This window comes from Condylura cristata, unplaced genomic scaffold (assembly GCF_000260355.1).
Source record: "Condylura cristata isolate star-nosed mole 26May11 unplaced genomic scaffold, ConCri1.0 scaffold00039, whole genome shotgun sequence".
NCBI classification, from domain to species: Eukaryota; Metazoa; Chordata; class Mammalia; order Eulipotyphla; family Talpidae; genus Condylura; species Condylura cristata.
In genome coordinates, this window is record NW_004567140.1 from 4,907,108 (window position 1) to 4,919,063 (window position 11,956).

Consider the following 11,956-nt stretch of genomic DNA (forward strand, 5'->3'; position numbering starts at 1 on the left):
TGGATGGATGGATGGGTGGATGGATGGATGGGTGGATGGGTGGATGGATGGCTGAGTGGATGGATGATGGGTGGATGGATGGAGGCTGGATGGATGGGTGATGGATGATGGGTGGATGGCTGGATGGAGGGATGGGTGGATGGCTGGATGGGTGGATGGATGGATGGCTGAGTGGGTGAATGAGTGCGTGTCATCCCAGAACCACAGTTGAGGCAATCTCAGAAAATTAAGCCTCTACAGGGTTGAAATTGAGTTTCTAAATTAACCAAGATAAACTGTGACAAAATTTCTGAAAATTTTTGTTATTCATATCGCCATCCTCAAAGTTCAGAATGGTAGTGGCCTCTGGGAACAGGCAATGCCTGACTTATTAGAAATATATCTGAAACAAGAATCACAAAGTAGAATGCTTTGATGGAGCTGGGGGTGTTACACCATTGTTCATCACACTGTTTAAAAAAATTGATTTATTTATGCATGTGAGCTGGGGTACAGGGCAAAGGTGTGTGGGGGAGGCGAGAGGACTCCCCAGAGACAGAGTGGGGAGCAGGACAGGCGGATCTACTGAAACACACTGCTGAGCGGAGCAGCGGGGAGACAGGAGCGGTCTGCTGCGCCCTGTGGGTCACTCCCTGGCCGGGGATCGAAATCATGTGACAGTGGCTGGTGACAGCTTGATGGAGCTGAGACTTTAACCTTGTGCCACAGGGAGGCCCTATACTATTCTTTGACTTTACGAAAGTTTGAGCTATTTCAGAGTAATAAAGGAATGAAGAAATTCTTCCTTCCCACCCAGAAGCTGACATTAGTCTGGACAGGGGAGAAACTACCCCAGGTGATCTTTCTGAGGTCAAGTTCACAGGCGCGGGGAAGCTGCAGCCAGAGGTGGGTATCAGTACATACCATCTTCAGCGACACATCCAAGAGCTCTTCCTCTGTCTTCTGGCGCAGGCAGTGAACAAGCACAGCCGAGGTGGTAGTTTTACACCCAGCAAAGAAAGCGATTTGCTGCAGAGATCACAGAAGACAGCAGAATTCAAGGTGCAGCCCCCTGCCGCCATCAGTAAAAAGGTACTGATGTCTGAAGGCGGCAGGGCTGGCAGAGAATCCTCCAGATTGGCAGGTGTGGGTCCTGGGTCCTAGCCATACCACATACACAACCTCCATCTTTGCTACCTTATCTCTGTTAAATGGACATATGATCTCAAGGCTGAATGTTGGAGCCTTAAGGCAGCCTGGAGTGGGCTGTCTGGTTTCAGATTTTAGCTCAGCCACCTACTAATGATTTGGCCTTGAGGGATCCATAGGTAGGGTGAGGGAGAGGGGAAACTGCTAACCCAGACAAAGTTCTGGAATAGTGCCATGTGGGGAGGGTGCTTGGGTGCCCCAGAGCCTAGGATCGGGTCTGACTCAGCACGCTTGAATGTATTTGTTGAACCCATCAATGCTTTGTATGTGTGTGTTGAATCCATCAATGCTTGCATGTACTTGTTGAATGAAGACAAAGACACAGGGAGAAGTAGAAGAGGGCGAGGAGAGAATATAAGAGGCTTAGTTTCCCTTCTTTTTGCCAATTTCAAGTTCCTGTTTGACGGCAAATGCAGTTCATTTATTTCCTGTCACCTCTTTAAATAAATTCCCCTTTCCTGACTTAAGCCTGGTCAAGTGCTTGTATTGTTTACAACCCAAAAGTTCCTTAAAACATTCTCAAAAATCCCCCAACTTTCTGGAGGCTTCTTAGGCTCCCCTCCTACTTGCTAGTCCCCCTAGTCTGGCTGCTGAAGCCAGCCTCATGCTGACTCATCACTGCCAGTAGGGGGCGCTCTTCCTCAGCAGCACTTCCCTGTGGCACTTTCCTCGGCTTCCTAATACTCCAGATAAAGACTTTAAAATCCTCACCAGATTCCTGTGCATCATGCTCCCTGCCGCCGTTCCTGCCAGCAGTCTCCAAATTCCCTCTGCTTCTGCTCTGGCTACATCAGCCTAACTTGCTTGCTCTCTCTCAAGGTAGCTCCTTCTGCCCAGGGCCTTGGCACCACACTCAGGGCCTTTGCTGTGTCTTCTCCCTGGAATATCCGTTTCTCACAGAGTAAATAACTGCCCATCCTTCTGATCGCAACTCACTGATCCCTTTTCCAAGTCATCTTCCCTGCTAATCTCCCCTTACACTCTGGAGTAAGTGCTTCTTTTGGATGCTGTTCTGACATCAGGTACCTCTCCGTTATCGCTCTCGTCACACTTGGCATTTAGTAATTAGTTTGATTACGTAACCAATAATCTGTCTCCTTCCTTAGAATAGAAGCTTCAGAAGGTTTCTAGATGTCTCTATGTCAAAACCATCTGTTGAGGGAAAGAATGAATTCTCTAGGAACCAGCCCTGGTTACAGGTCTTCAGGGAGAAACCACTCCAGACCCACATCAAATGGGTTTCACCAGGACTCAGACCGGAAAAGGACACAACGACAGTCCAGGGCCTGCAGTGCGGTCAGAGTGCCCAGAGTGCCTGCTTGCCCTCGCAGCTTGGTGACTGTGGCACGTTTCTCCTGCGCTCCGATTCAGTTTGCTCAGCAGTGAAACTGGTGGTTGAATGAGGTGTCTCCTTGCCCTCTGCACTCTGCCATTCTCATCTTCAAGATTCTTTGAGATGTCAGCTGGATCCCTTGGCAAGAAAATTCCCAGATTTCAGGGCACAGAGCAATGGGTACAAGAAGGGTCCGGACTGAGACCTACCTGAGCTGCAGCGTTCATTTCCTTCTTGACCAGAACAGAGGTGAGGGACACGCCACTCTCAGAGATGGCCCGGTGGAAGAGGTTCTTGGACAGGGGAGATAAAACCTGGGAGGGGAGGCGAGAGGGAGAGAGTGTATTCTTTTGGACAGGAGGTCTCCAAGGGCTTCCAACATCCCCTGCACAGCCCTGGCCCATTTCCCTGGGGACCCTGGAGTTCAGTGGACCCCTCAAAGACTCTGTGGCCTTGCCTGTTCCCCAAATTGACCTGAAAGGCCTAGATGCTCCAAGAAAACCTCAGCAGGAGGAGCCAATACATAGTATAAGGAACAGAACATGCTGTGTGTGGCTTGTGCCACATTCTGATAACAATCAGAAGCATCAGGACACTTGTTAGTTGCCAGCAACACTTCAACAGTTCTGATTTCTCATTTCCATTACTCAGTTTTTTCTTAGAAAAGTGATTATGGAGGCACATCGTGCTACTGAGAATGTTCCAGCTGTCTATTATAGTAAATCCAAGATTCCAAAGTGACAAGATTGCAAATATAAAAGAGTTCGTTCTGCCCCTGGAATACTATACAGCTATAAAAATGTTATGGAACAGTCCTTACTAGACATAAATGTTCATGTTATGCTGTAATGCCAAGGGAGATATTTTGTTTAAAAAAGTCTTTGGGGCCCTCCCTGGTGGCTCAGCAGATTAAAGCACAACACTGAGAAGCTAAAGCCACTTCGTGAGTTCGATCCCCGACCTGTAGGTCACCCACAGGGCGTGGCAGACCTCTCCTGACCTGCCTGCTACTCCCCTCAGCAGTGTACTTCGTTGATCTGCCTGTTCTGCTCCCCACTCTGTTTCTGGTGAATCCTCTCACCTCCTGCACCTCTGGCTTGTATCACAGGTCTGTATGCATAAACAAATAAATCTTAAAAAAAAATCTTTGGTAGGTAGTTATGTAGGTGAGCAAGTGGGTAGAGAGCTAGGTGGATGGGTAGATAGATATCTAGGCTAAATTGAGTTCTGAGCTTCCTGGAGGCCATCCCGGGGTCCAAGGAATGTTTAGTCATTAGCTGGCCACCAACTAACGTTGTGCAGAGTGGGGTCAGCCCTGGACCCAGGTCTTATAAGTAAAGACGCCAATGGATAGATTGGCTGGCCCCAAGGAGTCCCGTCAGCAACCACTTTCGGACCAGAACCACTTACAAGAACAGAGACACTTTCACCTCCTGCTGACTCTCCAAAGATGGTCACAGAGCCTGGGTTCCCTCCAAAGTTAGCAATGTTCTCCTGGACCCAGCGCAGAGCAGCCAGCTGGTCCAAATGTCCCCAGTTTCCTGGGCAGTGCTCATCTCCTGTGCTAAGAGTAAGACAGCAGGTTGGGTTGGGGAGCAGAGGTGTCACGCGGGATCCTCAGGGACATGGGTGGGGCCGGGAGCTCCAGGGAGCCTTCTGGAATAAAACTGCTCTTCTGTGGCCCTCACCCGGGTCTTCCCTTGCCCCCTGTTCCCGCAGCGCAGTTCCACTGCGTGTTCATTCACCCCACTGAGCATTTACTATGGGCGCAGTCTTGTCCCTAGGATCTAGGAACAAATCTGAGAACAAAAGGGGCAAAATCTCACATAGAACTCATACTACAGATCATAAACGAATCAACAGATAAATACAGAAAAACAGGTAGTGAAAATGCTTCAGGAAAAATAAGCAGTAAAGGAAAAGGCAGAGGTGAGGTTGGGGAACAGGAAAAGGGCTGGAAGGATGAGGCCAGAAGCCAAGACAAAGTGGCAGCTCAAGAAGCTATGAGCAGGGGGCCTCCCCAGTGGTGCAAGGGGTTCAGTCTCAGCACTATGAAGCTGTCTGCAGCCACTGGTGACCCACAGGCTGCAGCAGACCTCTCCTGTCTCCCTGCTGCTCCCCTCAGCAGTGGATTTCTGCAGATCTACCTGTTCTGCTCCCCACTCTGTCTCTGGTGAGCCATTGCACGCCCCGCTCCAGCTCTTGTATGTATGCATAAATATTTAAAGGAAAAACAGCCGTGATAATCATGTGGAAGCTGCTACAGTTGGGCATGCAGCTGAGGTGAAGAGCAGCAGCTTGGGGGAGAATAGCAGGTAGCTCATGGAGCACTTTTAGAGTGACAGGAGCAAAGAAACAGGTCGTGGGTGGGACGGATGAGGACACTCAATGAAAGCAAGAAGGCACAGTCTTCTCTGAGCTGACACAGCTCAGACACCGGCCTCTGCCTCCCTAGGTCTTTCCAGCGAGTAGCGCACCGCCACCCCAGCCCACCCACCATGGTCAGGGCAGGAGTTCTGGGCCAGGCACTAGAAAAAGACTTCAGAGTAGCTGGGTCCAGAAACTCAGTTCGGTGCCCATGCAGAGTTGACCGAGAAGGTTCTAGAAGATTCTAGCCTTCACGCATGCTCATGCGTGTACCAAGACAGAAGGAAGTGGGGTGAGTGGGTAAACACTGCCCCCAGGAGGGCTGTCCACGAAGGTCAACACTCCCAGCTATTGGTGGGTGGCTCCAGCCACCCAAACTCCTTCACTCACAAGTTTGGCCTAATTTCCTGCCCCTTTCCTCCTTTCCTGTGAGGTAAGAGAAGCAGCCTGTCATTGCTGGGCTGCCTGCTCACTGTCACGAAGGAGGCCTGCCATGGGAGGGGACGGCATAGACGAAAAAGAAAAATGTTTCAGGAGGGAACATTGGAGCTGGGCCTTGCAGGGTGCATAGGAGTCTGTCAGGTAGATTAGGCATTCCAGGTAGAGGGGCCGGTTCATTCCAAAGCTCACAAACACGTGAACCAGAATGGCTGGAGGGCGAGAAGGTAAGTGGAGACTGATTATGAAAGGACTGACGAGGGGCGACTGGCCAGCAAAGGCCCCTGAGGACTGACGAGGGGCGACTGGCCCAGAACGCTCACCTGGAGGGCCGAGGTGCGGGAGGAGGCCTCAAACTCTTACCTGAAGAACCCCCAGATGCCCAGGCGGTACTGGATGGTCACCACCACCACGTTTTCATGGGCAGAGAGGGCCAGGCCATCGTAGGTTGACGCGGCGCCCACCAACAGGCCCCCACCATGGATCCACACCATCACCTGGCGGGGAGGAAGACCTCGCTGGTTACGGAAGCAGAGCTGGGGGTTGTCTGGTTTGCTCCCCTCAGCCACCATCCAAGGAGGCCATTACTAACATCCACATGATCCTGCAAAGTCAGAAAAGGGACTCCGGCCCCTCACTGTCCCTCCTGGGGCTCAGATCACCACCCCATACAGTGCACCCTTCGGGCCCCTGCCTGGGCCACCTTCTCTCAGGACTCCTCATGCTGAGAGCACCCCACCAGGAACAGTCTCGGCAAAAGCATGTCATCTCCTCCCAAATACTCGGTCACCTTCACGCTTGGGCCCCCTCGCCCAGTGCGCCATCATCTTAGTTACTTCTCCTGCAGTGAACTAAACTTCTCTGCTGCGCCAGTGACTTTCTTAAGCACAAGGGGCTGAGGGCTATCTCTTCCTTATAAGCCTTCCCTCTGCCTCCCCAATCCTACCCTTCCTCCAACGTCTGGCTGAAGAGTCACCTCCTCCAAGAAGTCTTCAGGAATCTGATGAACATGACCTGAGAACTGGCTGCTGCCAGGAACTGTGATGGGAAGCAGGGAGGAACGCTGACCCAGTGCAGAGCGCATAGCTCTTGCCGTTAGAAAGCTCAGGAAGCAATTTAATCAGGGTGGCTAAACACATGTTATAGTAACTTTGTCACTAAAAATCTAAAGAACTCAGGCCCTCCCAGGGGGCACAATGGATTAAAGCACTGCACTGCAATCTGGTCACAGCTGCTTCAGTGCAAGCTCGATCCCTCGCCCTGGAGCTGACCCACAGGGCGCGGCAGACCTCTCCTGACCCGCCCGCTGCTCCCCTCAGCAGTGTACTTTGTTGACCTGCCTGTTCTGCTCCCCACTCTGTCTCTGGTGAAGCCTCTCACTGCCCACACCTCTGGCCTGTACCCCAGTTCTGTATGCATAAGTAAGTCTTAAAAAAAAAAACCAAAAAACTAAAGAACTCAATACAGATGTGTGCTTGGTACCGTCCGAAGCACTTTTAAAAGAAACCATTCATGAGGTACCTACTGTGTCCCCTTGAACAGACAGGAAACTCGCACCGAACTTGTCCAACCATGCACCTGGTACATGGTGCTTCGTTTCACCCAGGAGGGCTGCTGTAGAGCCCCGGGCGCAGCTGGCACTTGGGCCAGCGAGGCCGAGGACCCACAGCAGCAGGCCAGCTGAAGGAATTGGATGGAAGGTCTCCCCTTGGGTGCCTGCTGATGCTGCAAGGGCGCTCGCCTGTCCACTGTGCCAGACACAGAGCTCAGGCTTGATATTCATCACTGAACACTGGTGGGGCCATTCCTGCCTTGGAGAAACAGCAAGTCTCTGCTCGCCAAGGCAGAAGCAGGATTATACCCAGACCCCACAGTTCCCTGGTCCCTAAGTGGAGGTTCTCTGCCCTCAGCTCCCAGGCCCTGTCCTCCCTCTCCCTGCCAACTTCTGGCAAGGGCACAGCAGTCATTTCTGAGTGAAGGCTGGGCCCAGAGTTGCTCAGTGTGATGTGCCCAGAAAGGCGGTGTCTGCAGCCCAGAAGGTGCGACCTTTGAAGGCAGGAGTCTTGCTGCCACAGTTGAATGTTCCTCCTCTTCCCCTGGCCCCTGAGAGTAATGATCAACATGGGGCACTGAGATCCTTAACAGAAGAAGGGATGGTGAAACTTCATCCCTTCATCGTCTTGGCTCACCTCTCTGAGCCAAGCATGGGCAGTGCCAGCTTTTAGTTACAGGTTCACAGATGCCCTCTCACACTCCTGGGCATCCTCCTGGGAGATGGTGGGGGTTCAGGCCACTCCCCATGCAGCTAACCCTCCCTTCCCAGCAGCCTGAGCCTGGAGGGGTCTCCATTTATTCTGCAAAAGCTGACTCATTGGGAGGGAAATTAGCTACATTAAAATCGCAGAGAGTTGGCCAAAGGCAAAGAAAAGTAATTCCTGGATTGCCCCGGGCTCTGCATGCTGTTCCCTGTGTACTCAGGAAAAGCCAGTCAGGTCAGAAGACCTGTGCTTTCCTGCCGACGGCCTGGCTGGTGACTCCTCCCCTCTGTGGGCCTCGGTGGGAAGACGGGACTGCTGCCTGTCTCTGGGAGCCCTTCCAGCTCTAACTGTCTCAGAAACAATGTCTTAGCTGCTCTGCTACTTATCAGACTCCTGACCAGTAACTAAGAGTAATCCTTCCATTACATGAAAGAACTTGGAATGTGCAAAGTTCCTTCCGCAGCGCTGTGTCTGTTTCTAGGAGAAACGGAAGTGTGGGACATGTGTTTCCTGTGTTTACGTGGTCTGGCTGTGGTGGGTGAAGGAGAAGGACCCTGCAGCGAGGCATCTGCCCCAGGCCGCCTTCATCCTCCTACCGTCTGCGCCAGGAGGTCCTGCAGCGCTGGAGGGCAGCGCTTGCCCGAAGTCTATGAGCGGCAGGCCCAGGCTTACCGGAAGTCTATGAGTGGCGGGCCCAGGCTTACTGGAAGTCTATGAGTAGTGGGCCCAGGCTTACCGGAAGTCTGCTTTTCGTGGTCAAGTCAGCAGGAGTGTAGATATTGAGGTAGAGACAGTCTTCGGAAGTCTTGAGAGAGATGCTCTCCTTTCTGTTGGTGAAGAGCTCTGACAGCACTTGGCCCCCAATGGCATCTTGGGAGCACCTGGGTTGGGTGGGGAGAAAGAAAATCCCTGATGCTCAACAGAGCTGAGCAAGGAGACATTCTCTCCCATCAGAGTGAGCCTGGACTGGGAGGTCTAGGTGTCAAGAAAGCTGTTCTTACCGGACTTACGTGCTGGAAGGGTCAGGGGGGTCTGGATGGGAGGCCCCGGGGCTTGTCAAGGTCACTGAGGGGGTCACTAGGCCCCACACACAAGCCTGTGTGATGGGAAGACCTACCAGCTCTTCCCGTCCCTCAGGATGCCCTGGGCCGAGAGGAGGCTGCCCGCCTGGGAGATGGCTTTTCCTGCACGCCCTGGACACAGCCCACTGGTACTGAGTTCAGAATGGTGGGCTACAGGGGGATGATGTTTCTCCACCAGGTAAACGTCTTCTAAACCACAGGAAACTTCCACAGTCCACAGAAGTCACTCAAATGGCAGTCACAAGGGCCTGCGGCAGGCCAGAGCTGAACTCTTTTGGGTCAGTCTCAGGAGAATTTAGTTTGTTGAGTGACCTTGGGTGAATTTCTTCCCAGCTCTGGTTGCCAATCTGCAGGCAGTGATTCCTGCTGGGGTCTTACAGCCCTGCTGTGCTTAGGATCTATCAAAAACCCACTCTGAGCAAGGGCTATCAGTTGCCTCAATAACAAAACTTCCACATAGATTGTAATTGGTGATATTTCTTGAGTCCACCCAGCATTCCAGGTGCTTTATTTTATTTTATTTTATTTTATTTTATTTATGTGTCCAAGAACTGGGTACCGGCCAGAAAGTGCAGGGAGTGAGAAGATTCAGCAGAGGCAGAGTGGGGAGCAGAACAGGCAGATGTACTGAAATACACTGCTGAGGGGAGCAGCGGGCGGATCAGGAGAGGTCTGCCGCGCCATGTGGGTCTGCTCCTGGGCTGGGAATCAAATCCGTGCTGCAGTGGCTGCAGATCGCTTCATGGTGCTGTGCTGTAACCCGATGTGCCACCAGGGAGGGCCCCAATCTGCCTGTTCTGCTCCCCACTCTGTCTCTGGTGAGTCCTCTCATACCCCTGCCCCTCTGGCCTGTCCTCTGGTTCTTCTATTCATGAATAAATAAGTAAATCTTGAAAATATATATAACTCCCTTCAGTGGCAAATGTCCATTGACAGGTTTTTGTATATTAATGGGAGGGGCATGGTTGGGACATTTCTGGAAAGAAAATGCAATTTCTTTGAATTCACCCCCAAATATTTGTGAATGTGCATAAAGACTTAGCTACTGGATGTTTATCACAGTGTTACTTATATTTTTAGAAACAACTTAGGTAGGGACCCCCAAATAAGAAATTGGGTCAATAAATTACAGTTCAAGACCTGAGGTAATATTGCTATTTCATGTCAGGCTGTGAGAGTTAATGACATAGAATGATGTTCATGATGTACTTGTAAGTGAGCAAAGCAGGCATAAGTATAGTGTGATTCCATTTCTAAGGGAGGAAATATGCAACAGATTAAAGCCTGGAAAAACAACCTTTGTTTTGGTGATTATGTTTGGTGATAGGTTCATCTACGGTTCTCATTTACTTATCTTTAAAGATTTTACTTATTTTTGTGTAGAAAAACTGGGATGCAGGCCAGAAGTGCAGGGTTGGGAGTGGGGCGTGAGGGGAGATGAGTGAGATGATTCCACCAGATGATGGAGTGGGGTGCCGAACAGATGGATCTACTGAAATCCACTGCTGAGGGGAGCAGCGGGGAGACAGGAGAGGTCTGCTGCACCACGTGGGTCACTCCCTGTCTGGAGATGGAACTCAGCCGTAGGTGACAGCGCTGAGACTTAACCCCAGGCCACCAGCGAGGCCCCTTGCTTACCATTCTCTACGTGCGCTTCTTCACTGTTCTGTAGTAAGGACACATTACACTTACAGTTGGGAAATAAAAATAGTGACTAGGATTTCAAGAGAAGGAAGGAAGAGGGGGAAGGGAATGGAGAAAGAGGAGAGAAGAAAGGCAGCAAGAGGCAGGACCCTGGAAATTCCCAGAAAACCTTGCTGAGGTGAATAAGACATCTGAGGTGCCCTGGGGGGTGAAACTGGGGCTTGGTGAGGGTGAGCGGGGCCCAGTCACTGCTCTGCTCGTGTCTAGGTGGCTCATATTGGCAGTTGAGAACTTGCCTAATCAACACCCCAAGCACTCACCCACCCTCCTGCCCCACCCCCATAGACCTCTTGGCTTATCCTACCTTCCAACTCTGGGAAAGTTCAAGAAAGGAGCATAAATAGAATCATTACTTCTGATCCACTCATCTGCTGGACTCTTATTTCTTTCCAGATCACTCACCATATTTCTACATATAACACCACTGACTTATCAACATGTGTATTGTGTGCTGTGTACCCCTGCTAGAAGGCAAGCTCCCTGAAGGTGGGATCTTTGTTCTGTTCACTAATGGATCCCAGGTGCCTAGAACACACACACAAGGCATACAGTATGTGCTCAGTAAATGATGCAAAACACAAGGCTCTAAAACATCGGGTGAGTTCCAGGAATTTTTTTTAAAGGATCTACGCGAGCTTGAGGATTCCAGAACAAAGTAGAAGCCACCCAGACACTCTGATGCCAACATCCCCACCGCAAGATACCCCAGGCCACACCCGCCACGGCTTACATGGGCGGGTAAGAGGTGGTGTTCTTCACGAAGTTCCATGGTTCTGCAGGCTGCGGGGCGGTGAACCTCAGGGGTCCGAGAGGCGGCTTGGCAAAAGGGACACCCAGGAAGACGGCCACAGGCTTCTGGAATCCTTTCAGGGGGACATACTTCCCCAGGACTTTGCCCTGCACGGTGTCCACGACAGGTGCTTTGGATGAGTGTCCTGCTGGACAAGAGGACACGTCAGAGGGGAAGGGTGTGACGTGGTCTCATGTGCATCCTGTCCTTCAGCATGGGACCTCGAGGGAGTCACTTTGACTCTCTTGGCCTCAGTTTTTTCCTTGTGTAAAGGAGAGATGAGGTTCACTGACCTCCCTGACTCCCACAGGTGTTCCGAGGAGCAACCTGGAATCGAAGTTAATCCAGTAGATGACAAATGCAAGATGCAGAACACATTTGGTGTCCACACCCGGAGCCTCAGAAACAATGATCCACTGTTATGGGGCCTGCTTGCCACTGTGTGAGGGCCTGGGCACGAGGCTTTCTAAACCCTGTCAGGTGGGTGAGCTCTGTACACCTTGACCCTAGGGTTGGTGTGCAAGTGGCCAAGTCCTGGGAGCCAGTCAGGTTGGCTCTACAGGAGTTAGGGGAGGAAAGCAGGCCTTTTGCTTGGTGGCTTTGTGGAAGGTGTAGACTTGGGCTGGGCCTTGCAGTAGGGGAGAGTGAAATAGGGGATCTGAGGAGAGGCCAAAAAGTTAGAAAGTAGAGAATAGAGTGTTCTAAGGCAAGGGTCAAGACAGCAAGTGCAAGGCTTGGCCTAGGGAGAGCCAGTGACCCAGTTGGGCCAGATGGAATCTGGGGGAGTAGAAGATGA

General features: G+C 51.5%; 2 protein-coding genes across 2 annotated transcripts in view; both read right to left on the minus strand.

Moving 5' to 3' along the window:
* The window catches only part of CES1 (carboxylesterase 1), an 18,557-nt gene extending 7,782 nt beyond the window's left edge, over positions 1 to 10,775 (minus strand). The window contains exons 1-8 of the mRNA XM_012733168.1: positions 10,724 to 10,775; positions 8,702 to 8,777; positions 8,321 to 8,465; positions 8,181 to 8,231; positions 5,690 to 5,823; positions 3,932 to 4,085; positions 2,731 to 2,835; positions 904 to 1,008 (exon numbers count right to left, since the gene is read on the minus strand). Coding sequence (XP_012588622.1) covers positions 904 to 1,008; positions 2,731 to 2,835; positions 3,932 to 4,085; positions 5,690 to 5,823; positions 8,181 to 8,231; positions 8,321 to 8,465; positions 8,702 to 8,777; positions 10,724 to 10,775 — 822 coding nt within the window. The remainder of the gene's footprint in view (positions 1 to 903; positions 1,009 to 2,730; positions 2,836 to 3,931; positions 4,086 to 5,689; positions 5,824 to 8,180; positions 8,232 to 8,320; positions 8,466 to 8,701; positions 8,778 to 10,723) is intronic.
* Positions 10,776 to 11,164: 389 nt separating this feature from the next.
* The window catches only part of CES5A (carboxylesterase 5A), a 42,883-nt gene continuing 42,091 nt past the window's right edge, over positions 11,165 to 11,956 (minus strand). The window contains exon 12 of the mRNA XM_012733210.1: positions 11,165 to 11,305. Coding sequence (XP_012588664.1) covers positions 11,237 to 11,305 — 69 coding nt within the window. The 3' untranslated portion in view covers positions 11,165 to 11,236. The remainder of the gene's footprint in view (positions 11,306 to 11,956) is intronic.